At 35.5% G+C, this 20,248-nt stretch overlaps 1 protein-coding gene and 2 pseudogenes across 1 annotated transcript; 2 read left to right on the top strand and 1 right to left on the bottom strand.

Annotated features, from left to right (window-relative positions):
- The first annotated feature begins 4,890 nt into the window (after nucleotides 1-4,890).
- Nucleotides 4,891-8,162, top strand: LOC120126706 (probable 1-deoxy-D-xylulose-5-phosphate synthase 2, chloroplastic). Its single transcript, XM_039144815.1, has 11 exons — nucleotides 4,891-5,030; nucleotides 5,225-5,392; nucleotides 5,503-5,667; nucleotides 5,751-5,901; nucleotides 5,996-6,267; nucleotides 6,370-6,643; nucleotides 6,720-7,027; nucleotides 7,124-7,405; nucleotides 7,493-7,777; nucleotides 7,857-8,023; nucleotides 8,071-8,162. The coding sequence occupies exons 1-10, from the start codon at nucleotides 4,941-4,943 to the stop codon at nucleotides 8,007-8,009; spliced, it is 2,148 nt and encodes a 715-aa protein (XP_039000746.1). The 5' UTR covers nucleotides 4,891-4,940; the 3' UTR covers nucleotides 8,010-8,023; nucleotides 8,071-8,162.
- A 366-nt stretch (nucleotides 8,163-8,528) lies between these two features.
- On the bottom strand, nucleotides 8,529-12,492 carry LOC120126707 (annotated as a pseudogene).
- LOC120126651 lies at nucleotides 12,431-14,633 on the top strand (annotated as a pseudogene).
- Nucleotides 14,634-20,248: the final 5,615 nt, after the last annotated feature.

Below are 20,248 nucleotides of genomic sequence, written 5' to 3'. Positions count from 1 at the left end.
CGGTTGCCCCTAACAACCTAAAAGCTTGTTTTTTTTTACTGCTTAACCTTTGTATATTCATAAGCTGTAAAAAAGACTTGGGCTTTTTGTAAACTGGGTAACTTGAATTAACTGCAAACAATACATTACAAACAATATAACTCAAGGGCTTCAATTTGAGCAATTTTGATTGTTAAGAATTGTCCATGTATCAGCTTCTGGATTGATTGTGGATTCAGTTACTGTAAAGTTATGCATGTTTTGAAATTTTGGTTTTCTTTTTCCTTTTTAGATATAATTCTTGAATTAGAAGCATATTTGAACTAATAAGTTGCAACCACGGTGCTGATTGAGTTCAAATTTAGTCGGCAATTTTGATACATCCTCGTTTTGATATATGAAATATGTTGACATGTCAAACCCAATGTGTATGCTTGAATTGCAAACATCTAATTATTCATAAGGATTTTAGTTATGTTCAGTGATCAATGGGTGTTGGGGTACAATTGTAATTTTGGAAAGTTCAAGTTATCATTCAATTTAAGTATGTATTTTTTATTGATGATTTAATTTAAAATTCTCTAAAATTTTAATATAATTTCTTAAATTCACATTTTTTTTATATAAAATCATTTGCTCGTCCCTAAATTTATTTTAACTTGGAAAGATGCATCATTAATGTGTTTATGAATTAGGATTATTTTAATTAAAAATTTCAAGTGAGAGGAATATTTGGAAAGTAGGTCAATAAGAGGAAGTGAATAAATCCAAAAAGTGCAAATTCTTTGAGATTGAAGTTGATATGATTAGTGTGGTTTATTTGACTTATAAGGATCCGCTCCAAAAAAAAAAGCATATTAAACCATTCAAGTTAGAGGAAAAGAAATGGCTTTAACAAAACCTCCATTTATGCTTGCTTAACGTTTTCTTCATTATTTCTATCTATATAACAAAAATAAAGAAAATAAATTATTATTTAAAAAACAAATTCATTTGATCCCCAACTACAAACTATTTTCTTGATAATTTTAAGAACAAAATAATTACATACATATTATACTGTAAAGAATAAAGTACGAGGCTCGAATAAAACAATTTTAGTGATTCAGGGATGATTGTTATCCCTAGAAGCCTTGTGTTTGAATATGATGTCTGCAAGAGTGTTTAAATATTTATTATCAAATAATTGAATCTTTCGAACATAATTTCTCCATACCAATAAAAAGAAGGTGTGGGAAGGCCACCATATATATATATGAAACCAATTAAGGTAGATGGATTATTATGGTGCGTGTGAATATGGATCCACAAAAATAAGGTTGAATATTTTGTGTGTCCACTCAAGCATATATGACTATGCATTGAATATTGATTTCCCCCATACACATTGACATCAATTGCACGAATTGTGGGTACGGTCCTAATAATAGTATAACTTGTATTTATGAATAATTGGAATTTTACTCTCTCTCTTTTTTCTCCTTCAAATTCAACCGCGTTGGATCCACCATGATCTTCTCAAAATTTGGATACTATGTGGCAACAATGAATCAAACTTTAGAAGATAAATAAAAGCAACAATAATAAATGGGTATGGGTAATACATAGAAAGCGTTAAAAACAAATAGAAGGGAGGTCTTAGTGGGAAACTAAGTGTAGGGGGAAACTATTTTGGTGGAAAGTGTGTTAAATTAAATAGAAGGAACCAACAATCGGTTGGTCTAGTGGGATGAGACACTAGATTCCTTAAACAAGGTCAAGGGTTCGAATCCTGGCGTTTGTGAATGAAGCAAATTGGGTTGGGAGGGTCTCTCTCGCCTCTGCAGTACTCGATCTAGATTAGTCGATCAATAAATCAAATACGAGTGATTAATTCAAAAAAGAAAAAGAAGGGAGGTATCTAGACGAGGTAGCCGGCTTACTATGGTTGATACCATGTTTGCATTGTATTGTATGATAAGTTCCACAATTTCCTTTGCATTCATAAATTGGACTCTCAACTAAAATAAATAAATAAATTGGAGTTTCAACTGCCGTTTTCATTGCAAAATCATGAAAGAGATAAATACCCAGTATCTTTTTATTCTTAAACTAATATTTTATTCGGAAAAATCGCACTCTAGGTCCTTCTCTTTTCATCTCAAGCTCAAAAATCTTTTTTTAATCTCTGATTAAGTCTATTTCTCACCCTTACTTAAATTCAAACCGATGGAGATACTATATTAAGTCTATTAACTAAATTCTCCGGTCAACTAGAACGTTGACTCAAAAAAATCGGATTGTTACATTATCAAAATTAAGTGTCAATTAAATTAATGTTAAAGAAACTTTAAATTTGTTCTAGACTTACAACATCGTTTACTCCTCATTTCATCTTTATTGACGGCGACTGCATTAATCCCGATGTTAATCGCTGAACCTATGTATTTTTTGTTTTTCTTTTTATTTTCTTATGTCACATCTTTATTTATTATTATTTTTAAATTTTTAATGATTTTATTTTTATGACACGTTTTTTTTACTTTTTAGTATATTTTTATCTTCTTTATCGGTTGTTTGATTGTTCTTTTCGTTTAATTTTCTCATGGTTGTATTTGATGTCGCATCGACTAATCAAGATGATACTTATTTGTTATGTTGTTTATATTTTCTGCTTTAGATCAACGGATTGGATTTAGATACACAATTTGTGTTTGTAGGTAGTTTACTAATTTTCTTATAACGTTCGACTTTGATTTGCGATTGTGAATAATCTTTCAATAGTTTGATCCTCTGTTGTGGTTCGTTTGCCGATATAGTTAGATTTATTCATATCTATCTTTTGTTTGAGTTTTATTGATGAATTTTTAACATTTTACTTGAATGATCCTTGTATGATTTCAAGTAGTTAGCTTTTGTATTAATAATTATAAAAAATTATTTAATTCATTTATAATTACAAACCTCCATTATAGTTTTAAATATTTTTTTTAATAAAACTAACTACTTACTTTTATTTGCATAAAAAATTAATGTTCAATCAACTTTATTAATATATATTTAACTATTAAGAACATTTCATATAAACTAAATCGATATTATCAATTTATTTGAAACTTTAACATGCTTATCTTTTGCGAATAGAAAATAAAATTCAACAGTTGAACTATTAAAATATTAATTGTAAAATTTTTTATGAAAATGCGTGAAACTTATTTAACTTTAAGTTAATATAAATATATATTATCTTAACTAGGGTTTATTTTTTTTCCTCTCTTTTTTCATGGCCACTGTTACTCTTTTTACTTCTTCTTTGTGATCGGCGATCGGCATCAGTTTTAATATTAATTGTCGACCACCAATATTTATTATTATTTATTTTATTATAGCGTATCTTGTTTTCTCTTTTTTTCTTAATAATTATGTTATTTTGACACATATTCTTATGCTTTTATTGCACATTTTTTATATGTCTCTATGACACGATTTATATTGTTTGGCCGTTGTTTTCGTTTATTTTTAAAGGGTTGGATTCGACATCGCCACAACTGATCAAAATGACGCTTATTTATTATCATGATGATATTCCCTACTTTGGACCCTCAGATTGAATTTGGATATGCGATTTGAGTTCGTGGATAGTATTTTCACATCGCTCAATATTGATTTGCGGTATGAAGGTGATCTTTCAATCGTTTATCGATGCAGTTAGATCTATTTGTATTTATCTATTGTTTGATTTATTTGGTTAATTTTTTAACATTTTTCTTGTATGATCCCTGTGCTTAGGAAAATATTCTTATTATATATTTAGTTTACAATTATGGTTGTAAATTTCCATTGTAATTTAGATATTTTCTATTTTTAATAAAATTAGATGATTCTATAATATATATATATATATATATATATATAATTCACGATTAATACAATTTTCTATATAAAATAAATTATATTATTATTATTATTAAATAATGACAAATGAATTTTATTAATAAAAGTAAAGGAATGAATCAAAATTACAATTTACCGAAGCATAGAAAGAAAATTGGGGACAATATTCACACACAAAAACTTATACAAAAACAAAAATATTAAACCCAAAGATACGAAGAAAAATGAAACATTTTTCTGAGAATGGCAACCAACATTAAAAGAACTAGTAACCTTCATAAAAACTTTGTCTATATCGAAGAATATGCTTTAGTGATGCTTTATTGATAAAGGAGTGGTGAACAGGGATGGAACTAGGAATTTTTGTAGTAGGGTTAAAGTATTTTTTATTTTTCACAAATATGTTTTTTAAAATCGAGAGGGCCTGGTAAATTTTTCTTTAATTATTTTTTTAAATATATATATATATATATTAATTTTAATTAATATTTTAAAAAATATTGGCAGAGCCTTGGTCCCGATTATATTTATGTAAAAAAAATAATATAATGATAGGGTTTATCTTTTTGGTGTAATAATTAAATGTTGGTTTATCTTTTAGATCTCAGGTTTAATTCTTCCTAATCCCTAGCATGTTATTTTATATATTTCTTATTTTTACAAATACAATTATGTCATAATTGTTCCAGTTAAATTTATGAAATTATTTTTAATTAAAATCGGGATTAAATTGATAGAATTTTTAACATTAAGAATTTATTAAATTATTTTAAATTAATATTAAATTAATACAATATATAAATTATTATTATGTCATATTATATTACCCTCTTTATTGAATTAATAGACAATTTTACAATAAAAACGTTTGAAGATAATTTTAAGGATAAAATTAATAATTAAGGATAATTTTGCAATTAAATCGGTTGAGGATCAAAGTAGAAAAACAATAATAATTTGGTGACAAATAAGGCAGTGACTATAAATAATAGCTGTATGGACATTCATGACACGTAATGCATTTACCCTCTCTATATATATTAAGCTTTCACTATTCTCATTTCTCTCAATCAATTTTCCACACAAAAATGGCGGTTTCTGGCTCTTTGGTTCGATCAAACCAATCCCCTTTTCCATTTCTCAAACCTAAAAGACCAAACCTTTGTTGCAAAAAACATGTCAGTAGTTTATCTTTACCATAAACATTAGTACATACACTTTACATGTTCTGCTGTCTGTTTTTCTGTTCTTTTCTATGTTCAAATGTTTCTGGTTTTTGTGTGGCGTTTTACTTTCATTGTTTCATTTTTTTGTTCGTGGTTTCATGTCTGAAATGGTGGTTTTGCTTGTTTTGCGTGTGTTCTTTCTCCAGTTCAATCCGAAAGCTTCCGCTGGAAACAGGGAAGACGACGATGGATGTCAAATGAGTATGAGGAAAGAAAACGACGGCTGGAAGATCGATTTCTCCGGGAACAAACCGAATACGCCATTGTTGGACACCATCAATTACCCTCTTCATATGAAGAACTTATCAACAAGGGTAAAACTAAAAGAACTCCATAATCAGCTTGTCGTCCTGTCCTTGATTTTGCGCTCTCATTCCCAGTTTTCTCTTACATGTACATATATGTATGTATGTATCGTCTTTAGGAACTTGAGCAACTGGCTGCAGAGATTAGAGCTGATATTGTGCACACGGTATCGAAGACCGGAGGGCATCTTAGTTCGAGCTTGGGAGTAGTGGAGTTGACAATAGCTTTACACCATGTATTCGATACTCCTGAAGATAAAATCATATGGGATGTCGGGCATCAGGTGAGAGAATCGAGAGAGCCGACTTGCTTTTGTTTCTTTCCATATGGGAGTTTATATATAAATAGCATCTTTCAAATTTGCAGGCATACCCTCATAAAATCCTGACAGGAAGAAGGTCGAGGATGCACACCATAAGAAAAACTTCAGGACTTGCAGGGTTTCCTAAGAGGGATGAGAGTGTATATGATGCCTTTGGTGTTGGACATAGTTCTACCAGCATATCAGCTGGACTTGGTATTTGCTTATCTCTGTAAAAAAAAACTATATGAAATGTAATAATACATGAGGTATATAATTGTAACTTTTGAGTTTCTTACTGTTAATGTAGGCATGGCAGTGGCAAGAGACCTTTTGAAGAAGAACAACAATGTGATTTCTGTGATTGGAGATGGAGCAATGACTGCTGGACTTGCATATGAGGCCATGAATAATGCAGGTTTCCTTGATTCAAACCTGATTGTTGTATTGAACGACAATAAACAAGTATCACTACCGACTGCTACTCTACAAGGTCCTGCTACTCCTGTTGGAGCTCTTAGTAGGACTTTAACCAAGATTCAAGCAAGCTCTAAGTTCCGAAAACTTCGGGAAACGGCGAAAGTAAATTCTCCATGCTTTGTTATCATTTGTCTTATAATTCAGGTCGTTCGTCTCCCGTCTTTGTATTGGCTGAAATCTGACAATGGATACTACTTGTTGAAGGGCATTACTAAGCAAATTGGTGGTCAAGCGCATGAAATTGCTGCAAAGGTAGATGAGTATGCAAGAGGAATGATCAGTGCTTCTGGCTCCACTCTCTTTGAGGAACTAGGGCTGTATTACATCGGTCCGGTTGATGGACACAATATTGAAGATTTAGTAGCTATGTTTAAGAAAGTGAAAGTCATGCCTGCCCCGGGGCCGGTCCTAATCCACATCGTGACAGAGAAAGGAAAGGGATATCCCCCGGCTGAGGCAGCAACTGACAAAATGCATGGTAAGATCACAACTCTTGATCCATTGTGATGTTACGACTTTGTCAAAATGATCATTGTTGTTCAATCTGCTCTCAGGTGTTGTAAGTTTCGACACAGAAACAGGTAAGCAGTTTAAGTCCAAATCACCTACACTGTCGTATACGCAGTACTTCGCTGAATCACTCATCAAAGAAGCTGAAGCTGACGACAAGATTGTAGCCATCCATGCAGCAATGGGTGGAGGAACAGGTCTCAATTACTTCCAAAAAAGGTTCCCGGACCGCTGCTTCGATGTGGGGATTGCAGAGCAACATGCTGTTACTTTTGCAGCCGGTTTAGCAACAGAGGGTCTCAAGCCATTTTGTGCTATCTACTCATCGTTCTTACAACGAGGATATGATCAGGTGTGCTCTCAAAAATGGGCATACTACATTGGATAAGATCAGATTCCCTTCACAATTTCCCTGACTGAGTTGGAAAACAATTTACTCCTATGGCAGGTGGTGCATGATGTGGATCTCCAGAAATTACCTGTACGGTTCGCAATGGATCGAGCTGGTTTGGTCGGAGCAGATGGACCAACCCACTGTGGGGCATTTGATATCACATACATGGCTTGCTTGCCTAACATGGTGGTAATGGCCCCATCTGATGAGGCCGAGCTTATACATATGGTTGCAACAGCAGCAGCCATCGATGACAGGCCTAGCTGCTTCAGGTTTCCCAGGGGAAATGGTGCTGGTGGAGTTATCCCTCGTGATTACAAAGGAACACCACTCGAGGTTAGGTAATCAATATTAGATATCCGAACAAATTAGAATCGAACTAAGTGAACTAATTACATGTTCACTTCTCCAATGGTTGAGCAGATCGGAAAAGGAAGAATCATAATGGAAGGAACAAGAGTAGCCATTCTGGGATACGGTTCAATCGTACAACAATGTATTGAAGCAGCAAACATGCTGAGGTCTCAAAACATTTATATAACAGTGGCTGATGCGAGATTTTGCAAGCCTCTAGACACAAATCTCATCAAGCAACTAGCAAATGAGCACGAGATTCTTATTACAGTGGAAGAGGGTTCTATTGGTGGCTTTGGCTCTCATGTATCACATTTCTTGAGCTTAAATGGCATTTTGGATGGATCTCTCAAGGTATATATATTCCATTTTTCTTTTCTAAATATCTACTTAACCTTTTTTCATATGTAATAAGTTTTCGAGGTGTTTGCAGTTTAGGGCAATGGTGCTTCCTGATAAGTACATTGATCATGGATCACACCAAGATCAGATAGAAGAAGCAGGGCTTTCTTCAGGGCATATATCTGCAACCGTCCTATCTATCCTAGGAAGGCCAAGAGAAGCCTTGCAGTTCAAGCACAAATAGAACATTGGAATCTAGCACTGGGGATTAATCAAAATCCACAACTCAACGTCAAGTTATCGAGAACGTTAAATATGATGGGAGAACTCACCTAGGGTTCAAACAATGTCAGATAGGGACCATGCTTTCAAAGCTTCGTGAAAAAAATACAAAATACAACTTTGAAAGACGTATACAAATGATGGTCAAAGTACGACAGTATAAAGATAACATAAATGAAATAAGTTTTGGTGTAGATGAAGATATATAATCCCCCAACCACCCCCAAGAAAAGGAAAAACAAAAGGCAACTATTTATTATTTTACTCTGTTTCATGTTCTTGTTTAAATGTCTTCCAAATGAGGTTGGGCAGATGGGAAACGTCAACTTGCACTGAAAGTGTATTAGCAATTGACAAGTGTATTAATTTAAGCAGATTCTCAGCTGCCTCAGCTTTGATATGTGAATGTAATGCATGTCGATTATCACTTCAAATATATGAACTTTTTTTAACAAAAACAAACACTAACACAACCCTGGGGTAGACGGTTTAACAATTAATTCAAATATTGCAATTCAACTTACATATTCAAACAAAAAGGAAGATGAGTTCTTCCTTAATTTCCCATTACTTCGTTTGTTTTAAAATATTTGTTAAGCTGTTAAGATTACCAGTTTCATATCAACATTCCCTCTTATACTCTAGTATTTTTCTACAGGGATTTTACAGGGAATGATGGACAAACATTGATTCTAGCAAGCAATCTGGTTATGATGATAACTGGTTGGCTTGGATGAAAGCTTGAAGCAAGCTTTGTGCTACAAGCGTTTGATCTGGTGTCCCAGATATCAACACGGTCCCCTCAATTTCACCAGGACGAGGATCATTAAGTTCAACTTTTGCACCTGAGATCTGATTTTGCAGTTCCATACATAAATTTATAAGAAAAATGCTGTACATAATTCAGGAAATGGTCGGATTATAAATACAGAATGCACAGAGGCCCTTTTTTTCAAGTGCAATTGATTATTACCTCTTTGAGACGAGCAAGGTTGCAGCCATTTTTCCCGTAGATAGAGCCAAAAGCATCTTCATGAACAACAATTTCTACACCTGTATTTTTCACAATAGTGGATTTTTTACCACTGCATATTGAGAAACTCAAAATCAGATTAATTTTTGCAATAATTATATTAGCAACAAGCGTGGTTGTAACACTCGATCACTCAATGGAAGAGAATAAGTCAGATGGTATCATGAACTACCCACACAGCACAGATTAGCAAGAAGCATTATTGATTAGTCTCAAATCAAAGTGTCCCTTAGTTAGGGAGGATTATTAAATGTGAAATGAACTGAATTCCTGATAACCTAAGTATGTGATGAATCCACCTCCAACAAAAGGTAGGAAGCAATGGCCTACTATTTTACTCATGGCAGCAGCTATCATAGTGTACATATTTCGATTCCATAACCATAAAGATATACATGTAAAACACTTTCCTTGCTTAATTTAAAAGCAAAGGAGGCAGAAAAACAGCTGCAATGCTATTCTTGTATAATACTAACCTTTCGAGTTCTAGACCCCCTTTACCATCTGAATTGTCCAGCCCATGTCTTCTTCTCACAGTCTGCAATCGCAGCCAGCCCAAAAACACTTTAGTTCCTTGGACAGAACTAATGTCCTTTGATTACTTAGGCAGCCGAAGCAACAAAGAAAACCGCAAAAGAATAAATAAAACCTTTCACCTCTAATAGCTGAGATTCTGGTGGACAGTCTACACCATCAAAGAGTTCAATATTATCCGCTGCTCTTGTTAAAGCACACTCTTGATCAGAAACAACAGACACATCCAATGATTGAAGCGAACCAGAAAAATTTGTCTCAGTCCCTCCATTGTAGGGGCTCTTGCCTCCCACTTCATTGAGCATATCACATGGAAGTAGAAAATCCAATGAGCTCTCAATGTCAAAACTCCCTCCAAATGTAGTTGAGCCATGCTGATTATCATCCATGGCAACTGTATGCCCATTTCCTGCAGTCTGCAAACAAACCCACCCAAGCATTGAGGTCCTTGTGCATATTCCAATAATCTTAGTGAAAGCAATATTTCAAGAGGGAAACAAAAGGAAAATATATTTTACCCGTTGTGGCAGCAGTTTTACTGGCTGTGTACCATTTTCCGAGTTCCCCGGGTGCATTATTTGAGCTAAATTAGGTCCATGATCATTATCTAATATTGAGCTTGTTTGTTGGAGCACTTGAGACGGACCTGTCTCCCTTACTTCTCCATGGCAAGCCCCCCCACTAGTTTCGTTCAGCACTTCAGGTTGCAAGAGACTATCCCTTAGTCTACTAGTAACTTGAAAGATGGCGTTCTGCACACTTTTATAATCACCAGTAATCTGCAAGGATAGAAGTAATACATCAATGATCCCTCCTTCAAGATGAAATTGATTATGAGTGGCACCCAAAAATTCACTATTTGAAGTAACTAAAAACAGGAAATTATACAAGAGGCTGAAAAAGCCCTGGTACAGCAAGGAAACATCACTACAACTGAAAGTTATGCTATTGATATTTCACCAAAAAGATGGAAGGAGTGAGAACTTGTATTGCATGCCAAAAGGGGAAAATTGCCCCCAATGGAGCTAAGAAAGATTCTTCTTATATTTTAAAAATCATGTTTTGAAAAGAAAATGCTAATTATACTAAAATAATGTAACATATTTTGCATCATCAATAAAATTGAATCACATTGTGTAAGCATCTACAGCTGTTTGACCGAAAATAATGGGAACTCAATTGATCCTTCCTACATATGGACAAACTTAAGAAGCACCATTGCTAAAAGAAGTTAATATTTGCACCTGCACTACTTTCTCTGGAGAATGACGCAGTGAGAGTTCCTCATCCAAGATTTGCACATCAGTACCAGTGGATTCTACAATCTCATAAAGTACCCTACCTTCTTTCTCCTTCAAGCAGCTAACAAGATCAGAAGCGACTCGAAGCCTAAGAGTTACAGCAATGCCCTTACTCATGCCAGACAAAAACCCTTTTTCAATATTAGATTCATCAGATCTTGCAAATACAAGGACAAGAGCATTCTGTGCAGGAGAATACTGTGATTCAAGGTTCTACAGTAAACAAAAGCCATTTTCAGAAAGAAGATATGCACAGGTAATGCTGTCAATAAAAACTAATGGAATTAGGAAAACCTCTGAAATCAGCTTTGGGACTAACCTCCAATGCAGAAATGGAGACAACACGTTCGCGATATTCAATTTCTGGGGACTCGAAAATTATAGAAGCACCTGTTTGATTTTGCAAAGCTCTGACTATGGCACCCTTCTTACCAATGATGGCTCCAGCAGCCACATTGGAACAAAGCATTCTAAAGACTACTTTTCGTGTATCAATTGAAGCTAGTTTGGAGTCTCCATTAGCAACCATAGATGAAAAGTTTGAAGATAGCAAGATACAACAACCAACGCTTTCTTGACCGTCAAAGAACAACCAGTTATCTGCCATATTTTTAAAAATAATCAAACAACTTATAGTGATATTAATCACGTCCAAACATAATTCATAATGCAAGTCTTTCTCCACCAATTTGACAATCTGATTCATGTATTCATCCTTCAATTGCAGGCAGTACTAATACAGTTAATCACAAACATTTCAGATTCAGACAATATGAATAAAGTTTCCGCCATTAATTTAGTTCAAGCTACACAAAAGGAAAACTGCATGTGGTATATTGTTTCAATACTTTGATTTTCTTTCACTTTCTTGAGAAACAACCCCTTACCTGAATTAACTGATCAGTTGTTTTTCCGCATGGAGGCGCCGGCAAAATCCTAATTTTAGCTCCACTGTCCGTCCTCATTCTCACAATATTCTTCCCTCCTTTCCCCACAACGAGACCAATTTGTTCCGTATCAGCGAGTACACCACAGTAAGCTTCTTCTTCATTCCCATCGCACGCGTTTCCCCATTCTCTCTTCGCTTCCGCTTCCACTTCCCGCATGCGCTCGAAGACCCTGATCATTGCTTCCTGAGCACACGAAACATTACATTCTTCTCTCTCACCCAAACTAAACCGTCTATCGACCGATCCAGGCCCGACTATCAGTATAACCCGGTGATCCGACCCGCGGAAAGCTTCTTCGCAGTGGATTCGAGAGTTAGTCTCGCGGCGAAGTTGAGAAACCACGGCGCCGGAGCTCCCGATGACTCCGCCGATGGATGATGAGTGGCAGATAACACGAAATGACACCTGGCCCTGTAAGGGAACGATCTTCAGCGGTAGGCCTTGTCGTACCCTCCGGTGGTTATAGGAGTTTTGCATTTGGAAGAGAACAAAAAACAGGTTGGTCTCTTCGGAGTCGTGGGGCGAGGACTTTGACAGGGTGACTCACTGAGTTGAGACTGAGAACATGCGGAACGGCACGCGGTATACGACTCTGAGAGGAGCAGTAATTGAGCTGCGACTGAGCATTCAGCTGCAGGAGTAAATGAAAACCAGCATAATTGTTGTGTTGATTCTTAAAAGAAAGTTTTCACATTTTTTTCTTAGCATTCAGATTTTCATATGTTAGAGAATTGTTGACAATAAATTTAAAAAAAGAAAAATACTATCGATTTCGTAAATTTGGCTACATTTGACATAATTAACCTTAGAAAAATGACTGCCTTGTTTTTAATTATATTAATTTTTGTGATTAATTATATATATATATTCATATAATTACTAAAAATTATATATAAGTAATTGTAATTTACGAATTTAATTAGATGAGATATAATTGAAATATTCAATTACTTATTTCAAATTTTCTATAGATTAATGTTAGTAATATAATCAATTAAATATCTAAACTATATTTTTATTTAAGTATTTAATATTTTCTATTAAAATTAGTGTCTAACATTTCACTATGTTATTATTTAAAGTTGAATAGTTTATGCCTGTTAAAAAATTCATTATCCAATAAATACATAGCACATGTTATGAATTTTAATTACTTTTTATTTCCCAGAACAATCTTAAAATTCTTAATTTAAAAAAAAACGACTCTAATAATCTTTAATTTAAAAAAAATCTTAACATTTTTTCTCATACTTCATTTGACATAGTGGATTGTTGTAACAACAATAAAATATAAATTATAATTTTTTTAACTGCGATAGTCGCAAAATTCATTTCATATATCATTATTTATCTTTCATTGTAAACATCGTCAAAATCAATATCTCAAAAAAATCAAATATTTGATTAAATTTTGAATTTTTTGAGTTTTTAAATTACGACGATGAAAAAATAAAATATAAACAATAATGAAAAAAATATATCTCTAGCGATGAAAGGAGTAAAAAGTGATAGTTCAACGATGATGGTGGCTACAATCAGAAGAAAGAAATTTTTGCATTTTCAAGAAAAATTAATATTTTAAAGTTTTTCTATAAATTAAGGATTTTATATTTTCTAAAAAATAAATTTAATTAAAATTCAAACATCATTAACTATTTTCAACAAAAGTTCAAGATTCAATTATGAAATGATAATAGAATAGAAAATATTAAATGTCTAAAACAAAAATATAAATACTAATTTTTAATTAAACCTCAAAGGACTCAACCACGTGGCAAAGGGTCCGAGTTACTCGGCTCAGACTTGCACGAAAGTTGATGAAAAACAAAATTAGTCAGTACGAACATGAAAGGAGATACCCTTAGGCCCCGTTTGATTCCGGATATAATTCATTCTTGGGAAGAGTATTTTTTTTCTGGAGAAATATCTCCATGTTTGAATCAGTTATATTACCAAGTGGCAGGAAAATATTAAGACCAACAGTGATTTTTTACTCTGCTTTTCTGGAAATATCTATCCCCCATCTCCCTTAAGTATTTCATTATTCCCATCCCGTTATCTAAAATATCATTCTCCCTACTTCGCCATGTCTAAAATCTTCTTCTTATTCGACTTGGTTATGGCTCAAAATTGGAATTCCCAAAATTAAAATCCCTTTGCAAAGCCACTCGTTCCTTCCTCACGCTCCACCGTTCTAGCCTCCAGTTGTGCACTCTCGGTTCGCAGTCCTTTGTTCATATTTGCTGTCAAAAGTCTCCTTCATTAGCCCTCAAATCTTCTTTTATCTCACAACCCACAAAAACCTAGTTTTCGATTGCCTTCAAAACTACCCAGAAGAGGTCTTCTTCGCATATAGTCTCAATGAGTACGGAAGCAGGCATTGGAGTGATGGACACAAAGCTTGGAATGATGAGTTACTTTGAAACCGATGGAACAGTTGTTCCGATGACTGTCGTAGGTTTCAGAGAAGGAAATATAGTGACCCAAGTTAAGACATCGGCTACCGATGATTATGATGATGTTCAAGTTGGGTACAGGAGAGTTAGAGACAAGAAGCTGACGAAGCCTGAGTTGGGCCATTTGGGGAAAGCTGGTGTTATTCCCATGAGGCATTTGCAGGAATTTAGGTTGCAAAGTGTGGAGGAGTTTGAGACTGGTCAGAAGTTAGCTGTTGAGGAGATTTTCAAGGAAGGTGATCTTGTTGATGTCTCTGGGACTACTATTGGGAAAAGATTTCAAGGTTAGATTTTATTTATGTATTGCATTTTGAAGGTGATCAATTGATGGTAGATTGCTTGATTTTAGCATTATTGAAGATGTTGATGAATGAACATATAATGCTTATATGTAAGTTGAAGTGAATTAATTGTGTGGTTCACTGCTTCATCATGAATATATGCTGGTGTCACAGACTTCAATTTCATGTTGGTCAAATTGCAGAGTTCAAAAATGGGTGTATTCTTTTTCTTTTTTATTGATGTTACATGCATACATACACATATTATTCGAACTCTGTGTTTTTGGTTGGTATCTTCTCTTCTAAGTATGTTCTTTGCTCATTTCACATTGTTTTATCATATTGATATGGAATTCTAGGGTTTTTCTTTGAAAGCTTTAGCTTCATTTGCCATAATGTGGGTCTTATTGGTTTGGCAATTCAAATTCCCCATTGGTGGAATGTAATAACAGACATGATTTCGTACTTAGAATTTTCCAGTTTTGACTCAACCTCAGGACGAGGGAGTCATTTAGTGTTTTGAATTGACAAACCAATTTCAACATCGGATTTCAACTCTACGACAGAGGATATTCGATATGGACGAAATATGTGTCTTTTAATCTTTGCTCTATTTTCGTTACACGACAATGAGCAAAGAGGGGCAGCTGAAGACACTCAAATTCGTCCACCCATATTACGCTATATATATATTATCATAATTATAATACATATAATTGTTTGTTGATTTATTTGGGTACAAGTCCAATAAAAGACAATTTACAAGCCATTTGCAGCAACCCGGGCCCAGTGCAGCAGCCCAGTCTCGACCCAGTAGACCAACGACCCACACCAAATCAGCTAGGGTTTTGAAACCCTAGCTTTTCATCCCATTCCAGCGCCGCTTTGGCCGGTCAACGCTACAACTGTCCCCGAAGTCCCCACGCCTCCAACTTCCCGATTCCTCCGGCGCAAGGAAAGCATACGAAGCCAACCACCAACAACAAGCAAGGCAACGTGTTAGTTTAGGACTTCAACAACCAAACCGAGTTTTACTCGGATTAAAACTCTAAAGTAGGCTTGTATAAATACATGTAACTAGAACACTCACAGGGGATCTTTTTTTTTTACACTGGACGAACACACGAGATCATCACGACAGACCGCACATACAAACATTACGAGGGTTCATTAGTGAAATACAAGCAAAGTAACTTCAGAGATCGACATTTTGTAATCGTTTCGTAGCAAAATAAAGGGTAAAAGTTTCGTACCTTTCTTGTTTACTTTGTATGTATGTATTTCCTTCACTCTGGTTTGATTCTAAACAACAAAAAACGTTTTGGCCGAGGACCAAGGGGGTTGCTTTCGAAGCTATTTTGCTAGATCTACGCGACCCCGAGGCCCGTTTAAAAAAACTAGTTGGATTTTTGTAACCTACGCAAGAAGACCTTTCAAAAAAACAAAAGCCTTTTCATTTTCGCCGCCGAGGACCGCGGCCAACGCCGTTTGCGGTGGCCGACGAGGCGGCATACGGTGGCCGGAGTCTGGGAACTACGGTGGCGTTCATGTGTTCATCAAGAACACATGAACCAAGCAGAGAAAAAGAGAGAAATGGGGAAGGACTCGGCTTGGAGAAGAGAGAAATGAATATTTTGATAAAAATTTGATTTTTATACTTAAACCATCCGCGTGTTTCTATCTAAAATAGGGTAAACTACCCTTTTGATCCCTGTTACCTCGAAAAGAGCCGTTTTCCCCCCTCAAATCGAAATTAACCCTTAATATTGCTTTGGAATTTCGACCTCAAGCCTGCAGTTCTTTCATTTTAGTCCTTTCTCTGGATTTTAATTTTAATTATCTTTTTATATTACATTATAATATTTATATATATTTTATATTATTATTAGTTTTTTTACACTCGTATATATGTATTATTAGTATAGTATTATTTCACTTATATGTTATATTATATATATATATATGTATATATGTACACATTTTGTATTTTACCCTATTCCTTTACTTCTTTATTATTATATTTATTTATATAATTTATTTATTTTATTTATTTTTTTCCCTCCCTCTTATATTTAGCTATTATATATATATGGTATTAATGTTATTATATGTTTTTATTAACTTTATTTGTTTTACTTTATACGCTATTATTTTACAAATTTTTTTTCCTTCTATTATTGTTATATATATATATTTTCTTATTTTATTTTCATTATTTTTTATTTTTTATGTACGTATTTGATTATGGTGATTTATTTTAGTTTTTAGTTTTTTTTTTTATTTATTACTATTATATATATCTTTTTATTTTTCCCATTGTTTATATCTTTATCATTATTACCATCATATACATTATTTATATTCTATATTTTCCTCATCTTATTTGTTTTCCATTTTACCTTAGGTGTTTTATTTGCATTCCTTATCTAATATATGTCTTGATCTTCTAAGGGTACAATTTAAGCAATCTAAGGTAAGTAATTTGGATCGTCATTTTACATTTTAATTTAAATTTATAACTTTCTTAATTAAAGACAACTGGAAATTACATAGTACCGAAAGGGCAGTTCAAGGGTGCTAATCCTTCCTTAGCTGTAACCGACTCCCGAATCCGACATATCTTTGGTAAGAAGCAGATCAGGTAAGATATAAGGTATCCGATTAACCTATTTATTTTTAAATAAATAATCGGTGGCAACTCCAATCCACATTTTTCAAGTCGAAGCCCAATCCCGGGCCCAACCGAAAGACGGTTACGACAGCTTGGCGACTCCGCTGGGGACGCAGGTAAGTGAGTCAGGCTAAGGTAATTTCTAGTTGTCTTTTTAACGAAAAGGGTAAGTTTGAATTTTAAGGTAATTTTTCGATCCTTATTACTTACTTTTGATTACATTTTCGAATAAATAGTTGTACTGACTGTTTTCTAATGATTTCAGCTTTATAAACTTTTTTCATTTAAGGCTCTATACCCGAGCTCCGAACCCGTTTTAAGTGGGGGTGAAAGCGACGCCTTCGTGTGAATTTATTCACCGTATGGGCCTAGCAAGTAGCCTTCGGGATTCATATACCTTATGCCTTCGTGTGAATTTATTCTCCGTATGGGCATAAGGGAATGTGTCCTCTCGAGTTTAACTTAGTCCACACAAGCCTGTGATGGGTTTCGGACTAAGGGTCTGGTCGGTCCAAGGGGGCGCCAGCAAGGAGAACTCGAGTACCGTTTTTAGAACCCAAACCGGGAGGCTTTGAATAAATAGAGCCTACCCCAAAACCACATTCCAAAACCTAGGACATTTCTTTCCTAACCTTTTTATTTTTTATGTTTTTTCATTTACCATTTATTTTTATTTATTTTTATCTATTTCTATTTTACTAACCTTTTTGCGTTTGTGTTTGTTTTTAGCATTTGCATCATAACAAAAGGCCATTGATCCCTAAAAAGGTGTTTATTAAAACTCAAATAATCTGAATTTATGGACAAAGGTGTCGTAATACAAGAGATTGAAAACGCTGAGGCACGACTATGGTCCGAGAAGACTCAAAGTGAAAAGGGAGACAGTCTTCAAGGAAGCTATGTGTCAGAGTTGGTTCGCTACACCCCTATCAGCCTAAAACAAAACAATGTACAAGAGCTTCGAGATATCTGGGATAGTTGGAAGAATGATCTGAGACAGAAGTTCAGCCAACGGTACGGTGACATTGCACTCTTGCTTCATGTTAAAATTGATGAGCCCTTAATCAGAGCCATGATCCAATTCTGGAACCCGGGATATAGTTGCTTCACTTTTAACCAAGAGGACATGGTGCCTACCATCGAAGAATACACTACACTGCTGCACTGTGAAAGCATCAAGCTTGAGCGAGCCTACATTAAACACATCAAAAGTCAGCCCTTCAAGAATGCACTGGCCAAAGTTGCAGGAGTAGATGAGAAATGGGTAATCGATCGGACTCAGCGTAGAGGCAGTGGAGAAGGAATTGAATGGATCCACATAAAGCAACTAATGAAAAACCACCCTGATGAGTGGAAGACTATAGACCTTTTTGCACTGGGTCTGTACGGTTTGATTATTTTTCCGAAAGCCTTGGGGTGCATTGACGCTGCCGTGGTGGAACTATTTGAGCAACTTTCTAAACGAGTTAACCCAGCACCAGCCATCTTGGCCGAGACCTTTCGATCGCTCAACCATTGCCGAAGAACTGGCGGAGGAAGATTTACCGGGTGTATTCAGCTCCTTCAGGTCTGGATTCACAGCCACTTCTGGAAGACTAACGGGGTTGCCTACCGCCGTTTCAGCACCACCTATTCACCTCTAGGTGAATTTATTACCTTGAAATGGCATGAAGGCGCTTCGAAAGAAAAATGGATGAAGGTCTTTACGCATCTTCAAGACCGAGATATCGTCTGGAGAGCCCCTTGGTTATTCCTCAGTGATGTTCTTTTTCGATGTGGTGACTCCGACACTGTGACCTTACTTGGACTTTGGGGAGCAGTTGGGTATGCTCCGCTATTATCGCTTAGACAATATGGGGCACGTCAGTTTGTCCCAGCAACGTGCGGGTTAGCTAGGTCAGAGTTTGAGTATCACGGCGATAGCTATAAGAAGATGGTCAAAGAAGCAGCCGATTCCTGGAGGAAAGTATTCCGGATGGATGTTGTAGCTGCCAGAAGCATGCTCACTCCGGATTATGTGGAGTGGCGAAGATTGAGAAAGAATGACAATATCCCTGTGCCAGACTGTGATGACACCCGGACCATGGAAGAACATCTCAGGCATGTCCCTTCTGAACTCGAGATAGCCAAGACCGAGTTTGAAGCCGTGAATAATGAGCTGAAGCAAAGAATAAAGGAACTTGAAGCTGAACGTTATCAGTGGAAGCTTGATGTTGACTCTCAGAAAGATCGGGCAGAAAAACTGGAAAAAGAACAAAAAAGAGTCCGTTTTGAGCTCGAAGACTTGAGAAAAGGGTATCAAGATAAGGTCAAGGATAATTCCAAGTTGAAGGTAACCTCTGAATACTGGAAAGACGAAGCTCATAGCCTGAAAAGGAAGTTTGAGGGGCCTGATGAGAAAGCTTGGAAGGAACAGATGAAGACTGCCCAAAGACGCTTGGCAGATAGTCAATATCAGAACCAGCGCTTGAGAGTTCGGATAGCTGACTTAGAAAAACAACATGAGAAAGATGGCAGAACAATAGCTGAGTTAGAAGCTATTGTAGATGGGTTCAAGAAGCAAGCAAACGAGCTTCAGATAGTGCCTTTCGATGGAGGATTACAATGGCGTTTCCGTTGGGAACAAGCACAGCGAAGGGTGAGGGCCCGAGACGCAACCATCCGAGATTTCCTGGATCAAGTGCAAAAAGCAGCCCGTCATCTTCACGGCCTAGCCAGGGAAGCTGGTGTGGTTCGACAAGGCATTCAACCAATGACAGATGAAGGCAGAAGACTTGTCAACCTACTGGAAGCTGTTCGGGGTCTAGAGGATTTAGTCCGAATGTACCTTTAATCTGTTTTTCTTTTATGTCTCTTAAAAGATAAGACATTTTTGTCTGAACAAGGGTTATTTATAATAATGAACACTTTTCTGGATCAATGCCTCCAATTGCATACATCATGCATTGCATTTCTTGCATTTTATATTTCATGTC

Source organism: Hibiscus syriacus, unplaced genomic scaffold, assembly GCF_006381635.1.
Source record: "Hibiscus syriacus cultivar Baekdansim isolate YM2019G1 unplaced genomic scaffold, ASM638163v2 tig00110461_pilon, whole genome shotgun sequence".
In the NCBI taxonomy this organism is placed as follows: domain Eukaryota; kingdom Viridiplantae; phylum Streptophyta; class Magnoliopsida; order Malvales; family Malvaceae; genus Hibiscus; species Hibiscus syriacus.
This window is presented reverse-complemented; position numbering and strand designations above follow the sequence as displayed.

Excerpts from the sequence above, each read along its gene's own strand:
- LOC120126706 (XM_039144815.1), top strand. The coding sequence starts at position 4,941 with ATGGCGGTTTCTGGCTCTTTGGTTCGATCAAACCAATCCCCTTTTCCA. Across the intron at positions 5,393-5,502 it reads TGAAGAACTTATCAACAAGG|GAACTTGAGCAACTGGCTGC; the intron begins GTAAAACTAAAA and ends TATCGTCTTTAG. Across the intron at positions 5,668-5,750 it reads TATGGGATGTCGGGCATCAG|GCATACCCTCATAAAATCCT; the intron begins GTGAGAGAATCG and ends TCAAATTTGCAG.